Source organism: Oncorhynchus masou, chromosome 24 (genome assembly GCF_036934945.1).
Source record: "Oncorhynchus masou masou isolate Uvic2021 chromosome 24, UVic_Omas_1.1, whole genome shotgun sequence".
NCBI lineage: Eukaryota > Metazoa > Chordata > Actinopteri > Salmoniformes > Salmonidae > Oncorhynchus > Oncorhynchus masou.
In genome coordinates, this window is record NC_088235.1 from 70,926,428 (window position 1) to 70,943,904 (window position 17,477).

Here is a 17,477-nt window from a genome sequence, read left to right on the forward strand (position 1 = left end):
TCATGGTCTGAGAGTCCTTTAGGTGCCTTTTGGCAAACTCCAAGCGGGCTGTCATGTTCCTTTTACTGAGAAATGGCTTCTGTCTGGCCACTCTACCATAAAGGTCTGATTGGTGGATTGCTGCAGAGATGGTTGTCCATCTGGAAGGATCTCCCATCTCCCTTAGCTCTGTAAGAGTGACCATCAGGATTCTTGATCACCTCCCTGACGAAGGTCCTTCACCCTCAATTGCTCAGTTTGGCCGGGCGGCCAGCTCTAGGAAGAGTCTCCGTGGTTCCAAACTTCTTCCAATTAAGAATGATGGAGGCCACTGTGTTCTTGGGGACCTTCAATGCTGCAGAAATATTTTGGTACCCTTCCCCAGATCTGTGCCTCGACACAATCCTGTCTCGGAGCTCAACAGACATTTCCTTCAACCTCATGGATTGGTTTTTGCTCTGACATACACTGTTAATTGTGGGACCTTATATAGACAGGTGTGTGCCTTTTCAAATCACATCCAATCAATTTAATTTACCACGGTGGTCTCCAATCAAGTTGTAGAAACATCTGGAAACAGGATGCACCTGAGCTCAATTTCGAGTCTCACAGCAATGGGTCTGAATACTTATGTAAATAAGGCATTTCGGTTTTACTTCTTTAATCATTTACCAAAATTTCTAAGAACCTGTTTTTGCTTTGTTATTATTGGGTATTGTGTGTAGATTGGTGAGGAAATGTTTTTTATTTAATCTATTTTATAACAAGGCTGTAACGTACACTGCAGTATAACTGCAGTTTTAGTGAAGGATAATTGCAGTATGCTGCAAATACTGTGTCCAAAATACCACCGTTGACTGCAGGTACTGCACTTTTTCAAAACAGCAATCTTTTTTTTGTAAGTCCGCAACCGTTCCCGAGTACTACAACACTGCACTCATGACTCCTTTCTATGCGCACCAAAATTAGAATCTGTTTCCCCAAATTGCATTGTGAAAGACTAACACTGTAATATTGTATTTTATAACTTAGCTAGTTGGCAATAGAACAAGCTTTCAAATGATGCCAACCTGACCCAGATTGCGATTTATAATGGACCATTCTTGGATTGCCTAAACAACAACAGTAATTGTGTGATGGCGGGGATGCAGGGCTGAGTTCCAAACAAAACAGCTACAAGTGTGCTTGCTCTAGTTCCTCAATGCTTTTCATGTTTCTTCTGTAAGAAACGTTTCAATGTATCCCTATCCATTTAGGCCAATTCCCACGAGTGTAAAGGGTTTTAAGAAAGCTTTCCATAAAAACCACAAGAAGAGTTTAGCAACGTTCTATGAATTTTGTTTAACACATTCATTCCGTTCTCAGAACGTAAAGGAATTGTTCTACAAAAAAAAAACACAAGAAAACTTTAGTTATGTTCAGAGAATGTTATTTAAAAACATATATTTAAAAACACATTCCATTCTCAGCATCAACAAAACTCTATCTATTCTCTATCTTGTTAAGTGTGTTCAGTTAGATGGGTGGCTTACATTTCAATGCTAAGTGTAGGCCTATACCATCAATCTGCGTTAAACACATAGAATGTACCAAGGATAAAGTCAGAATCTCCCCCACACACAAACTCTGGGTGCCAAGGTCATGGCAGAGTTTTTCATCTGATACCCTCCCAACCCCATCACAAACCATTGGCATAAACATGATCATCAATCTTTTTTTGTGTAGCCTACTCAGGGTGCATACCAAATTTGGCTAGTGTGATAACTTCTCATTCAAATAGGCCGGCTTAAAACTTCAATGTTTACCCGAGGAACAAGTGATTTTGCTATACAACTGGACCAAATACAATGGGCTGAAGAAGACGGGAATCCCCCCCACATCAGTTCAACACATTGTTGTTGTGGAAAGATAATAGCTCTTTATCACACAGTGCCACACAATGAAGACTTGTCTCTTGAGTATTTCAGAATATCACTACTATATAGTGTATTTATTTAATATAACAGTCCGTCATTTGACTTGATTTGTGTCTGGAGCATAATCATTTGCAAGTAGATGAAACCAGCCTTTATCTACTGATTACACTATAGAAAAATGACATAGTAAGTAGCCTAATTCCAGTCAGTAAATCATACAAAAAGAGCTTCTAAAAAAACAGCAGGTGTGTGATAAGACTATGCTGAACATTACATGTGTTCAGTATACAGTTGAAGTCGGAAGTTTACATACACCTTAGCCAAATACATTTAAACTCAGTTTTTCACAATTCCTGCATTTTAGGACAGTTCGGATCACCAGTTTATTTTAAGAATGTGAAATGTCAGAATAATAGTAGAAAGATATACTTCAGCTTTTATTTCTTTCATCACATTCCCAGTGGGTCAGAAGACTACATACACTCAATCAGTATTTGGTAGCATTGCCTTTAAATTGGTTAACTTGTGTCAAATGTTTTGAGTAGCCCTCTACAAGCTTCCCACAATAAATTGGGTGAATTTTGGCCAATTCCTCCTGACAGAGCTGGTGTAACTGAGTCAGGTTTGTAGGATCCTTGCTCGCACACGCTTTTTTAATTCTGCCCACAAGTTTTTTATAGGATCGAGGTCAGGGCATTGTGTTGTCCTTAAGCCATTTTGCCACAACATTGGAAGTATGCTTGGGGTCATTGTCCATTTGGAAAACCCATTTTGCAACCAAGATTTATCCTCCTGACTGATGTCTTGAGATGCTGCTTCAATATATCCACATAATTTTCCTCCCTCATGATACCATCTGTTTTGTGAAGTGCACCAGTCCCTCCTGCAGCAAAGCACCCCCACAACATGATGCTGCCACCCCTGTGCTTCACGGTTGAGATGGTGTCTCCAGCTTGCAAGCCTCACAATTTTTCCTCCATTATGGCCAAACAGTTCTATTTTTGTTTCATCAGACCAGAGGACATTTCTCCAAAAAGTATGATCTTTGTCCCCATGTGCAGTTGCAAACCATAATCTGACTTTTTTATGGTGGTTTTGGAGCAGTGGCTTGTTTCTTGCTGAGCGGCCTTTCAGGTTATGTCGATATAGGATTCGTTTTACTGTGGATATAGATACTTTTGTACCTGTTTCCTCCAGCATCTTCACAGGGTCCTTTGCTGTTGTTCTGCGATTGATTTGCACTTTTCACACCAAAGTACGTTCATCGCTAGGAGACAGAATGTCTCCTTTCTGAGCGGTATCACGGCTGCACGGTCCTATGGTGTTTATACTTGCGTACTATTGTTTGTACACATGAACGTGATACCTTCAGGCATTTGGAAATTGCTCCCAATGATGAACCAGACATGTGGAGGTCTACAATTTGTTTCTGAGGTCTTGGCTGATTTCTTTTGATTTCCCCATGATGTCGAGCAAAGAGGCACTGAGTTTGAAGGTAGGCCTTGAAATACATCCATCAATTAGCTTATCAGAAGCATCTAAAGCCATGACATGATTTTCAGAAATGTTCCAAACTGTTTAAAGGCACAGTCAACTTCGTGTATGTAAACTTCTGATCCACTGGAATTGTGATAGATGTCCTAACCGACTTGCCAAAACTATAGTTTGTTAACCAGAAATTTGTGGAGTGGTTGAAAAATGAGTTTTAATGACTCCAACCCACATGAATGGTGACTTCCGACTTCATTTGTATACGTTCAACTTTTTTACCAGTATCAAAACAAATATGAATGGCATTTTGTGCATACCATCCATGCAATTTCCAGATGATTATTGTTGGTTTATGAGATGTTCTTTTTGGTTATTTGTGCAAGATATTGTTCAAACCTCAGAAAGCTTGCTGAAGAGGGACTTGCAAAATTGTTAAGTTATAATATTATGGGATCCCAATCAGAATAACTTATTCGATCAAAGTAGAGTTCCCCAAGGATCAGGCCCCAGCTAGTCTGTCCTTGGTCATGAGTTCTTGAAGAGACATGATAGAGACATGATGGGTTCCTGTGCTAAGATGTTTGGGAACAGCTGCATCAGGATGTTTGCTCTGGCATGCTCAGCATAACTGTACAGTACACCTCCTATGTGGTTCTCAGGCCTCTGGGCCAGTCTAGATGACCGAGTTGTTTTTGTTCCTGCGGCCAAGGTTGCGGCTGCCTCTGTTGTTCCTCCTCCAGCAGACGCAGCAGACAATGAGGCTGGTGATGATGGCGGTGCAGACCACCGCGATGATAATGATCTGCGTGTTCCTGGACACACCCTCTCCGTTCCCCTGCCCACTGCTGGTGTCCTCCCCTTGCTCCTGGGTGGGCGTGGTCTCTGCAGCAGGGGAGGGGGTGCTCCTCTTGGGAGCGGGGGTGTGGGGCTTCCTCCTCTTCTCTGTCGGGGTGATATCAGGGACGGCGGTCGGAGTGGACAACATCAACTCCTCGTCAGTCAGTTCAGCTATGCTGTCACCGCTTAAGACAGAGGGCGTGAGGCACACCACAGTACTGAGGTTAGCCTTGGTGGGGTTCCGTGTCAGCCAGTCCCGCAGTGGCACGATGTCCTGGTCACACTTCCAGGGATTTTCAGAGAGCAGCACCTCATTGGCCACCGTGAGGGTGCTGAGGAGCTCTGAGGGCAGGTTGTGGAGGGAGTTGTTGTGGAGGTCCAGCTGGCCAAGGTGGGAGTGGCCCTGGAGAAGCCTGGCAGGAAGGGAGTGGATGTAATTGTGCTCCAGGGAGATGTTTACCAGCTTATGCAGCCCCTGGAAGGTGCTTTCCTGCAGGCTGGTGAGGAGGTTGGTGTGTAGTGACACTTCCCCCAGCTCTGCCAGCCCACTGAAGGCCCCGGGAGACACAGAGCTGATCTGGTTCCGGCTCAGTACCAGCAGACGCAGCTGGGTCAGGTTGCTGAAGGTGTGTTCCTCCAGGTGGGTCAGCCGGTTGTCATACAGCCACAGCTCCCTCACGGCCATGGGGCCGAACACTCCAGGGGACAGACTCTGGAGCTCATTCTCATACAGGGAGATCTGTGCCAGGTTAGGGAGGTTGAGGAGAATCCCCTCTGGGAGGGAAGTTAGCCGGTTGCTGGAGAGATAAAGCTTCTTTAGCCTCTGCAGCTGGAAGAACAGGTTAGCGGGGAGATGAGTGATGGCATTATCCTGCAGAGAGAGCTCCTCCAGGCTTACCAGGTCATCAAACGCTCCAGCAGGGATCGCCCTAAGAGCGTTCCGGTTCAGACGCAGGGATTTGAGCTTGCTCAGGCCCCTGAAAGTGTCCCTGTAGAGTTGGTTGATGCCGTTCCTGGCCAGGGTGAGATGCTCCAGCTGAGTGACAGAGCGAAAGGCCTTCTCTGGTACAGACGTGATGAGGTTCTTGCTGAAGTCCAGGGTCCTCAGAGCAGCGAGGGAGTTGAGCCAGGTGGGGCGAAGCACCAGGAACTTGTTGCCGCTCAGAGTCAGAGATTCCAGCTTCACCAGATTTAGAAACAGGGCCTCAGGCAGGTCATTCAGCTCAGTGCCTGTGAAACCCAGGGCGCCCAAGTTATGGGTGAGGTCAAAGGTGCCAGGGAATACTTCTCTGATCCCAGTGTCTTTGACCACAAAGATGCCAAGGGCCTCGGCAAAACCAGCCAAATCATCAGGTTTGAGAGCGGTGATGTTGGTGTTGGAGATGTAGAAGGTGGTAGTGGAACCAGGAACTGAGGAGGGAAACACTGTGATTGACCTGCCATGGCAAAGGATTTTGTTGTCTTTGCACTGACATCCATCTGGGCACGCTCCAAGAACTCCACTGATGGCAAGGAGGAGGAGAAAGATGAGGTTGATTGGCAGGTCCATTGATGCTCCTAGAAAAGATCAAAAGAGTGGTTACCCACTGGGCCCAAACTGGTTGAGTCAACATGGTTTCCACATCATTTCAATGAAATGGCATTAAACCAACCTGGAATAGACGTTGAATTCACGTCTGTGCCCAGTGGGTTGCTTTATTTGATGCCTTAGCACACCCAAAGAACATGTCAGGTTTATAAAGCAATATGTGTGACATCGAATAAAATAATCCACATGAAAATAAGACCTAATAAATCAAATTCAAGTGAGGTTAAAAATATATTATACAAATACGGTTGCATCATCGATTCTTTAAATTGTGTCTTGTTAAATTGGGATCATGTGGACATAACGCGCATGGGAGGGTGTGAGCTAAATAGACCATTAAATGGGCTACATTTAGCATCTCCGGTTAAGTACTGTTCCATCTGTTGACTTAATAGTACTTAATCATTAAGTTAATGGCTTAATGGGACTGTTAACTTAATCATAGCAAAAATGACCAACTTTCTGTTCAAATGAGGGTAAACCGAAAATACTGCCAAGAATGTGATGTTTTGTTTTCATGTGATTTGTTTCTCTGATTGGATCCACAATGGTGAGGCTATTATTTCTAGGAAATTCCCAGAGTCTAAAGTTAGAAAGACTAATTTCTAACCCGACATTCTTACCAAATTATTCCTACACTCAGTACCATCTGAACAGACATACTCGTTCACCAGTCTAACACCAGCTTTTTTTGTCAGTTTAGCAAACATTCCTATCCAGAGCTACTCACAGTAAATTCTTCAAGTAAGAAGAAGGAAAGTGAAATAACCAAGTATTGTAAGGAAAAACCTGTACACTTATGACATGTTACTCTCTTACAAAAAAAAGGTGCTATCTAGAACCAAAAAGGGCTTCTTCGGCTGTCTCCATTTTAATTTTAATTTTATTTGTTATTTACCAGGTAAGTTGATTGAGAACACATTCTCATTTACAACAATGACCTGGGGAATAGTTACAGGGGAGAGGAGGGGGGATGTATGAGCCAATCGTAAACTGAGGATTATTAGGTGACCGTGATGGTTTAAGGGCCAGATTGGGAGATAACCCATTCAAGAACCCCTTTTGGTTCCAGGTAGAAATATTTTGGGTTCCACATAGAAGCCTTTCCACAGAGGGTGTATATATATATTTTATTCTCAGCGATGACAAAGCGAAAACAGGTTTTTAGAATTTTGGCCAAATTTCTAAAAAATACCAAACAGAAATACCTTATTTACATGAGACCCTTTGCTATGAGACTCCAAAATGGAGCTCAGGTGCATCCTATTTCCATTGATCATCCTTCACATGTTTCTACAACTTGATTGGAGTCCACCTGTGGTAAATTCAATTGATTGGACATGATAAGAACAACTGTAGGACCTGTCTACATAATAATCAACAACCAACTTGACAGAGCTTGAATTGTTTTTGAAGAATAATGTGCAAATATTGTACATTCTAGGTGTGCACAGCTCTTAGAGACTTAACCAAAAAGACTGCTGTAATCACTGTGAGTCATATATTGACTCAGTGGCGTGAATATTTATGTAAATTCGATACACCATATATACAAAAGTATGTGGACACCCCTTCAAATTTGTGGATTGGCTATTTCAGCCACACCCCTTGCTGAGAGGTGTATAAAATCAAGCACACAGCCATGCGATCTCCATAGACAAATATTGGCTGTAGAATGGCCTTACTGAAGAGCTCAGTGACTTTCAATGAGGCATCATCATAGGATGCCAGCTTTGCAACAAGTAAGTTAGTCAAATTTCCGCCCTGCCATAGCTGCTCCAGTCAACGGTAAGTGCTGTTATTGTGAAATGGAAATGTCTAGGAGCAACAACAGCTCAGCCACGAATTTGCTCAAAGAACAGCAACCTCTTGAGTGCTGAAGCGCGTAGCACGTAAAAAGTGTCTGTCCTCAGTTGCGACACTCGAATTCCATACTGCCTCTGGAAGCAGCGTCAGCACAAGAACTGTTCGTTGGGAGCTTCATGAAATAGGTTTCCATGGCCGAACAGCCACACACAAGCCTAAGATCACCATGCGCAAATCCAAGCATCGGATGGAGTGGTGTAAAGATTGCCGCCATTGGACTATGAAGCAGTGAAAACGCGTTCTCTGGGGTGATGAATCACACTTCACCATTTGGCAGTCTGACGGATGAATCTGGGTTTGGCAGATGCCAGGAGAACGCTACCTGCCCAAATGCATAGTGGCAACTGTGAAGTTTGGTGGATGAGGAATAATGGTCTGTGGCTGTTTTTCATAATTCGGACTAGGCCCCTTAGTTCCAGTGAAGGGAAATCTTAACGCTACAGCATACAATGACATTCTAGACGATTCTGTGCTTCCAACTTTGTGGCAACAATTATGGGAACAACCTTTCCTGTTTCAGCATGACAATGCCCCTGTGCACAAAGCGAGGTCCATACAGAAATGTGTCGAGATCGATGTGGAAGAACTTGACTGGTCTGCACAGATCCCTGGCCTCAACCCCATCGGACACCTTTGGGATGAATTGTAACACCGACTGCGAGCCAGACCTAATCGCACAACATCATTCCGACCTCACTAATGCTCTTGTGGCTGAATGGAAGCAAGTCCCCGCAGCAATGTTTCAATGTCTAGTGGAAAGCCTTCCCATAAGAGTGGAGACTGTTATAGCAGCAAATGGGGGGGACCAACTCCATATTAATGCCCATGATTCTGGAATGAGATGCTCGACGAGCAGCTGTCCACATACTTTTGGTCATGTAGCAAATTTCCTTATCAATAAATTAGCTAAAACGTATAAAAACAAAATGTTCCCTTTGTCATTATGGGGTATTGTTGTGTAGATGGGTGAGAATTATTTTATTTTAATCCATTTTGATTTAAGACTGTAACAACAAAATGTGGAATTGGTCAAGAGGCGTGAATCCTTTCTGAAGTGTAGTAATTCAATCAAAGTTTCAAAGAACCAGTACAAGAAGTGCAAAATTCAGCATAAAATACTGTATAATACTTTTAAGTGTGGCTTAATTCACCACCACAAGTGTTCTAGGCAAAGGATAGCTGCAGCATTAGCATACAGGGCGACTGCAGCATTCTGGGGCTGTGGACTGTTTGGACTGTTTGTAATGGCAGAGGAAGCAGCATATACAAAGCTCTGCGAATATTATTGTTGGTTTGGTTCTCTCTCCATATAGACCCTGGTCCATTATTAAAGTTGAATGGCAGCGGAATGTTATTTTAAAATGCAGACGGAGTGTTTGAAAGACCAGCGTGTTTGTCCTTCCATTGAACACAGCCACAGAGGAATTGGGTTTTATTATTACATCAAAGAAGTAGGAACATAAAACCGTTCCTGGAGTTTCCCAGATGTTACCCATTTCAATAGATTTTGTGTTCAGTCAGAATGTAGCCTATTTGCTTTGAGTTTCTCTCTATAAAGTAGAAATAACATAGCCTAGTTCCAGTTTCTTATCAAAATATTGGTATCATACCATTTGGATAAGGTTTGAATCATTTTTGCGTTATGTTGCATGTTGCTCATCATAACCATAGCAACCTGTGGGTGGGTGTGCAACACACGGCTTCCCCTGGTAGTCCAAATAGGTCAGTATTGACTATAGCAGCAGTATATAGTGCTTTTGGAAAGTATTCAGACCCCTTGACTTTTTCCACATTTTGTTATGTTACAGGCTTATTCTAAAATATTTTTCCCCCTCATCCACCTACACACAGTACTCCATAATGACAAAGCGAAAACAGGTTTTTAGAAATTTCTGCAAATATGCATTACCAGTCAACAGTTCGGACACCTACTCATTCAAGGGTTTTTCTTTATTTTTTTTAAATTGTCCATATTGTAGAATAATAGTGCAGACATGAAAACTATGAAATAACATATATGGAATCATGTAGTAACCAAAAAAGGGTTAAACCAATCATAAAATATTTGAGATTCTTCAAAGTAGCCACCCTTTGCCTTGATGACAACTTTGCACACTCTTGGCATTCTCTCAACCAGCTTCACCTGGAATGATTTTCCAACAGTCTTGCAGGAGTTCCCAAATATGCACTTGTTGGCTGCTTTTCCTTCACTCTGCGGTCCAACTCATCCCAAACAATTTCAATTGGGTTGAGGTTGGGTGATTGCGGAGGCCAGGTCATCTGATGCAGCACTCCATCAATCTCCTTCTTGGTCAAATAACCCTTACATAGCCTGGAGGTGTGTTGGGTCATTGTTCTGCTGAAAAACAAATGATAGTGGAACTAAGTTCAAATCAGATGGGATGGCGTATGGCTGCAGAATGCTGTGGTAGCCATGCTGGTTAAGTGTGCCTTGAAATTCCAGAAACTGATGTGATGGCTTTAGAAGCTTCTGATAGGCTAATTGACATCAATGGAGTCAATTGGAGGTGTACCTGTGGATGTATTTCAAGGCCTACCTTCAAACTCAGTGCCTCTTTGCTTGATATCATGGGGAAATCAAAAGAAATCAGCCAAGACCTCAGAAAAACATTGTAGACTTCCACAAGTCTGGTTCATCCTTGGGAGCAATTTCCAAACGCCTGAAGGTACCATGTTCATCTGTACAAACAACAGTATGCAAGTATAAACACCATAGGACCACGCAGCCGTCATATCGTTCAGGAAGGAGACGCGTTCTGTCTCCTAGCGATGAACGTACTTTGGTGCAAAAAGTGCAAATCAATCCCAGAACAACAGCAAAGGACCTTGTGAAGATGCTGGAGGAAACAGGTACAATAATATCTATATCCACAGTAAAACGAGTCCTATATCGACATAACCTGAAAGGCCGCTCAGCATGGAAGAAGCCACGGCTCCAAAACCCTCATTAAAAAAAGCCTGACTACGGTTTGCAACTGCACATGGGGACAAAGATCGTACTTTTTGGAGAAATGTCCTCTGGTCTGATGAAACAAAAATAGAACTGTTTGTCCATGATAACCATTGGTATGTTTGGAGGAAAAAGGGGGAGGCTTGCAAGTCGAAGAACACCATCCCAGCTGTGAAGCACGGGGGTGGCAGCATCATGTTGTGTTTTTGTTTTGCTGCAGGAGGGACTGGTGAACTTCACAAAATAGATGGCATCATGAGGTAGGAAAATTATGTGGATATATTGAAGCAACATCTCAAGACATCAGTCAGGAAGTTAAAGTTTGGTCGCAAATGGGTCTTCCAAATGGACAATGACCCCAAGCATACTTCCAAAGTTGTGGCAAAATGGCTTAAGTACAACAAAGTCAAGGTATTGGAGTGGCCATCGCAAAGCCCTGACCTCAATCCTATAGAAATTGTGTGGACAGACCTGAAAAAGCATGTGCAAGCAAGGAGGCCTACAAATCTGACTCATTTACACCAGCTCTGTCAGGAGGAATGGGCCAAAATTCACCCAGCTTGTGGAAGGCTACCCAAAACGTTTGACGCAAGTTAAACAATTTAAAGGCAACGCTAACAAATACTAATTGAGTGTATGTAAACGTCTGACCCACTGGGAATGTGATGAAAGAAATAAAAGCTTAAATAAATAATTATCTCTACTATTATTCTGACATTTCACATTCATAAAATAAAGTGGTGTTCCTAACTGACCTAAGACAGATTAAATGTCAGGAATTGGAAAAAATGAGTTTAAATGTATTCGGCTCAGGTGTATGTACATTTCTGTGTGTGTGTATATATGCACTGCTCAAAAAATAGAGGAACACTTACACAACACAATGTAACTCTAAGTCAATCACACTTCTGTAAAATCAAGCTGTCCACTTAGGAAGCAACACTGATTGACAATAAATTTCACATGCTGTTGTGCAAATGGAATAGACAACAGGTGGAAATTATAGGCAATTAGCAAGACACCCCCAATAAAGGAGTGGTTCTGCAGGTGATAACCACAGACCACTTCTCAGTTCCTATGCTTCCTGGCTGATGTTTTGGTCACTTTTGAATGCTGGCGGTGCTTTCACTCTAGTGGTAGCATGAGACCGAGTCTACAACCCACACAAGTGGCTCAGGTAGTGCAGCTCATCCAGGATGGCACATCAATGCGAGCTGTGGCAAAAAGGTTTGCTGTTTCTGTCAGCGTAGTGTCCAGAGCATGGAGGCGCTACCAGGAGACAGGCCAGTACATCAGGAGATGTGGAGTAGGCCGTAGGAGGGCAACAACCCAGCAGCAGGACCGCTACCTCCGCCTTTGTGCAAGGAGGAGCAGGAGGAGCACTGCCAGGGCCCTGCAAAATGATCTCCAGCAGGCCACAAATGTGCATGTGTCTGCTCAAACAGTGAGAAACAGACTCCATGAGGGTGGTATGAGGGCCCGACGTCCACAGGTGGGGGTTGTGCTTACAACGTTTGGCATTTGCCAGAGAACACCAAGATTGGCAAATTCGCCAATGGCGCCCTGTGCTCTTCACAGATGAAAGCAGGTTCACACTGAGCTCATGTGACAGACGTGACAATCTGGAGACGCCGTGGAGAACGTTCTGCTGCCTGAAACATCCTTCAGCATGACCGGTTTGGCGGTGGGTCAGTCATGGTGTGGGGTGGCATTTCTTTGGGGGGCCGCACAGCCCTCCATGTGCTCTCCAGAGGTAGCCTGACTGCCATTAGGTACCGAGATGAGATCCTCAGACCCCTTGTGAGACCATATGCTGGTGCGGTTGGCCCTGGGTTCCTCCTAATGCAAGACAATGCTAGACCTCATGTGGCTGGAGTGTGTCAGCAGTTCCTGCAAGAGGAAGGCATTGATGCTATGGACTGGCCCGCCCGTTCCCCAGATCTGAATCGAATTGAGCACATCTTGGACATCATGTCTCGCTCCATCCACCAACGCCACGTTGCACCACAGACTGTCCAGGAGTTGGCGGATGCTTTAGTCCAGGTCTGGGAGGAGATCCCCCAGGAGACCTTCCACCACCTCATCAGGAGCATGCCCAGGCGTTGTAGGGAGGTCATACAGGCACGTGGAGGCCACACACACTACTGAGCCTCATTTTGACTTGTTTTAAGGACATTACATCAAAGTTGGATGAGCCTGTAGTGTGGTTTTCCAATTTAATTTTGAGTGTGACTCCAAATCCAGACCTCCATGGGTTGATAAATTTGATTTCCATTGATAATTTTTGTGTGATTTTGTTGTCCGCACATTCAACTATGTAAAGAAAAAAGTATTTAATAAGAATATTTCATTCATTCAGATCTAGGATGTGTTATTTTAGTGTTCCCTTTATTTTTTTGAGCAGTATAAATATATATTGGTTTTTTTTTTACACACGTTTTCAGACCCTTTGCTATGAGACCTGAAATTGAGCTCAAGTGCATCCTGTTTCCATCGATCATCCTGTTTCCAGATGTTTCTACAACTTGATTGGAGTCCACCTGTGGTAAACTAAATTGATTAGACATGAGTTGGAAAGGCACACACCTGTCTATATAAGGTCCCACAGTTGACGGTGTGTGTCAGAGCAGAAACCAAGCCATGAGGTCGAAAGAATTGTCCGTAGAGCTCCAAGACAGGATTATGTTGAGGCACAGATCTGGGGAAGGGTACCAAAATGTTTCTGCAGCATTGAAGGTCCCCAAGAACACAGTGGCCTCCTCCATTCTTAACCGGAAGAAGTTTGGAACCACCAAGACTCTTCCTAGAGCTGGCTGCCTGGCCAAACTGTGCAATCGGGTAGAAGAGCCTTGGTCAGGGAGGTGACCAAGAACCCGATGGTCACTCTTACAGAGCTCCTTAGTTTCTCTATGGAGATAGGACAACCTTCCAGAAGGACAACTATCTCTGCAGCATGCCACCAATTAGGCCTTTATGGTAGATTGGCTAGACAGAAGCCACTCATTAGTAAAAGGCACATTACATCCTGCTTGAAGTTTGCCAAAAGGCACCTAAAGACACTCAGACCATGAGAAACAAGATTCTCTTGTCTGATGAAACCAAGATTGAACTCTTTGGCCTGAATGCCAAGCGTCACACCTGGAGGAAACCTGGCAGCATCCCTACGGTGAAGCATGCTGGTGGCAGCATCATGTTGTGGGTATGTTTTTCAGTGGGAGACTAGTCAGGATCTAGGGAAAGATATGATCGGAGAAAAGTACAGAGATCCTTGATGAAAAACTGCTTCATATAGCTCAGGACCTCAGACTGGGGCGAAGGTTCACCTTCCAACAGGATAACAACCGTAAGCACACAGCCAACACAACGCAGGAGTGGGACAAGTCTCTGAATGTCCTTGAGTGGCCCGGACTTGAACCCAATCGAATATCCTCTGGAGAGACCTGAAAATAGCTGTGCAGTGACGCTCCCCATCCAACCTGACAGAGCTTGAGAGGATCTGCAGAGAAGAATGGGAGAAACTCCCCAAATACAGGTGTGCCGAGCTTGTATCGTCATACCTAAGAAGACTCGAGGCTGTAATCATTGCCAAAGGTGCTTCAACAATGTACTGAGTAAAGGGTCTCAATTCTTATGAATATGTCATATTTACGTTTTTGTTGTTTTTTGCAAATTTGTAAAAAATAAATTTAAAAAACCTTTTATCATTACGGGGGATTGTGTATAGATTGATGAGGGGGGAAAAACAATTTAATCCATGTTAGGCTAACATAACAAAATGTGGAAAAGGTCAACGGGTCTGAATACTTTCCTAATGCACTGTAATTAAAGAATAGTTACTTACTCAGATGTTTCCTCTTAGGAAATTGTAGTTCAATGTTATCCTATCGCTGTTCCCCACGAAGTGTTGGGAGTGAAGACATAGCCGATATGACTGAGCAGCACCATTGGCAAACATGTCTCTTCTGACTCCTCAGCAAAATACAAATTCACAAGGTCCCTATTTGAATGGCCGCTTACATTTAAACTGTCTCCTCTCTGATATAATCAGTCCCAGTCTCACCAAACCACAGTCTGGACTGGGCTGGAACATTTTACATTGTAAAACATTTCCAGTTCACCATTAATTGCTGTGATTTTTTTTCTCTCCCCATTTCCTGGACTTAAGCATCAGCACTTTGCCAGTCACAAAATATATATCCAGCAAATTAGAGGGTGAGTTTATGGGGAGAGTTGCATAGACTAACAATATCACAAAGGTAATATAAAATGACATTTTTTTTTGCAACGAATCCTGAAAAAACTTGGTTAAGGGTTGGAAGAGGAGCGTTTGAGCTAACTTCAAAGCACATTTCTGTTTGTTCCCCCTGTAATTTGCACACAGAAAGACTAAATAATATGGTTAAATCATAGTTTCAGAAAACCATGCTCCTACAGTCGTCTACTTTATAATCGTTATAGTTTTTGTCTTGCTTGGACAATTAAAACTTCACAATAAAGTAGACGACCTCACTTAATAATCATTTGTTTTCATAATAATTACGGTTTTGACCATCTCTTTCTCATACGAGCAAAAAAGCCATTTCAACAGAATACACGAGATTAGGAATCTCCAGGTCAACCAGTGCACTGCTAACTATTGTAAAACGAGATGCTGTTGGCTATATGGTAGAGTGGGGCTTACCTTGTACAGCGCTTGGCAGTTGAGTGAACGGAGAAATGAGTTGGTGGGGAGTGTCTGCTATCTTGTATCCTCTCTTGTCACTGTGCTCCCTCTTCAGAAATGTCAGATGTGAATTAATTAGAGATTCCAGTTTCTTCCAGAACCACACATCCTCACATTGTTCAGCTCTTTGTCATCACGTTCATCATCCTCAATCAATCTTTTCCCCCTTTGCCCTGTGCTCTGTCTGTTTCTCTTCCTCACACACAGTCTTTTGGGAAGTATGGTGGGGCGTTTGTGTGAGGGGGAAGCCCCACCCTCTCTGTAAAAGGACTGGATTTGTGTGAGGGTGTGTGAGGGGAACTACTTGCATGAATGTGCGTGCCTGAATATATATACTGTAGGTGTGCATGGGACTTTGTGGTTGTGCGTGAGTAAGTTGACGTGTGTTTTAGGCGTTGACATGCTGACAGTGGGCTTTCAGTTGGGGTGGAGGGGCTGCCCAATGCGCTGATGACCAAAAGCCTGATCGTGGGGGTGGAAGGGGAGGGGCTGCGGTTCTCATGCATGGCTCAGAGGCACACAGCACTAGGGATCAACCCTTTCAGATAATAACTAACGTATGATGGAGAGCCAGGGGTATTCACTTCTTCTATTCCAAGATTCCAAAGAAACCACAGTCTTCTGCAGAAAAACCATTTTAGCTCAGTAGAGGTAAAGTGGCAATCATCTGCTCTCAATTAGACCTAAAGAAAGGTTGTATGTTAACTTACTATTCTGATTGACATTCCTCTCTGTTGCTGTAAAAGAGAAATCCATCTGTTTTACGACTCCTACGCAGACCAGGGGCACGGATACCCCCACTACACCCGAAACAAGATAGCATGGGTGGAGTTAATGTATATCTCAGCCCAGCAGCAGCGAGAACATGTACTTAACGTGACCAGCGTGGTCAAAATACAGATGTAGCTGATTACCATTAAGGAACATGCAAAAATAAAGGGCGGGTCCTTGCCCTTTGTACAGGGTGTTTTGCAGGGAAGTTGTATTCGTCAAGAAGAGCAATAGGCCAACTTATGTAGTTAATGGGTTGTGCAAGGTTTACACAGACAGACGTTTGTGTAGGCCCTGATACAGTATCATTAGTGTCATTTTGGTCTGATTTTTGGCTACTGCTAAAATGCTGTGCACAGACCATTTTGGGGGGGATTCCCTTTTGTGAATTGAAATGTTTGGATTGGCCAGTTTACAATGACTTACATTCACTGAAAGTATTCTGACGAATCAAACTGGGAATCCTAGTCTATGATGGCTGTTTTTAAGGCACAGTTCTCGTGACTTATGACTATGGGTAAAGACTATGGGTAAAAAACCCAGTGTTGCTATTTCCTGTCCTGTGTTTGATGTGAACTATTTGAGTGTGTGTCAGTGATGTGAAGTGTGATCTCTGCCCACTGTTATGTGAGTTCAATGTACTGGAAAGGCTTAATCACCGGTCGCCATGGCGATGAACTTGTCTGCTATTCAGCATTTCATTCTCTTTTGTTCATTGTTTTGTTTTATATTCAATCACTTGGAATTTGTCATTCATTTTCCAAAGTATTTTGTGTTTGTACTTTTCAGGTTTTATAACCCTTTTAGGGACTTCATTTTAACAGTGTGTAAGTACAAGTAGAATTTAAGTGTTTTGTAACACTAAAACTAGTGGCAACTAAGCTGCCACCAATGTTAAGGAGACGAAACCTTAACTTTGCTGGAGTTTTGAAACACATGGGTGTAAGGGTCTATGGGACAGATTTAAGGTGTTCTGAAACATGACATGGTGTGTTGTAACATCACTTAATCAAGAGTTGTGCTACACATTGCAAGAGACTGGGCGCACTAACCTGGAAAAAGTTGTAAACACTTGGTGTTTCGAGTCCTGTTGAGTGCAGAATTACATCCCTTCTTCTGTAATTTCAAAATACTGTAAATGAAAATACCTCCTCTTATTGTACGTCCCCTGCTCTTATATGATAAACTCGTCATTGGAAATTCCAAAAAGGTCAAATGTACAGTATTATGCTCAAAGAAATGATACGAGAGTATCGTTTTGTGATAATACAAATTAATACGTTTGTATAGGGTAATTCACGAGTACAACATTTACTTTTTCAAGACCTGATTTTG

General features: G+C 43.2%; 1 protein-coding gene across 2 annotated transcripts; it reads right to left on the minus strand.

Moving 5' to 3' along the window:
• Positions 1–1,397: 1,397 nt before the first annotated feature.
• On the minus strand, positions 1,398–15,571 carry lrrc15 (leucine rich repeat containing 15). Of its 2 annotated transcripts, none has more exons than XM_064934694.1 (2): positions 15,330–15,571; positions 1,398–5,780 (listed from the first exon to the last, which is right to left on the minus strand). In XM_064934694.1, exon 2 carries the CDS (start codon positions 5,770–5,772, stop codon positions 4,060–4,062), a length of 1,713 nt encoding a protein of 570 aa, XP_064790766.1. In that variant the 5' UTR covers positions 5,773–5,780; positions 15,330–15,571; the 3' UTR covers positions 1,398–4,059. The 2 variants fall into 2 exon arrangements, with proteins under 2 accessions (XP_064790766.1, XP_064790767.1); XM_064934695.1 differs by lacking the exon at positions 15,330–15,571 and adding an exon at positions 14,490–14,609.
• Positions 15,572–17,477: the final 1,906 nt, after the last annotated feature.

Excerpts from the sequence above, each read along its gene's own strand:
- lrrc15 (XM_064934694.1), bottom strand. The coding sequence starts at position 5,772 with ATGGACCTGCCAATCAACCTCATCTTTCTCCTCCTCCTTGCCATCAGT.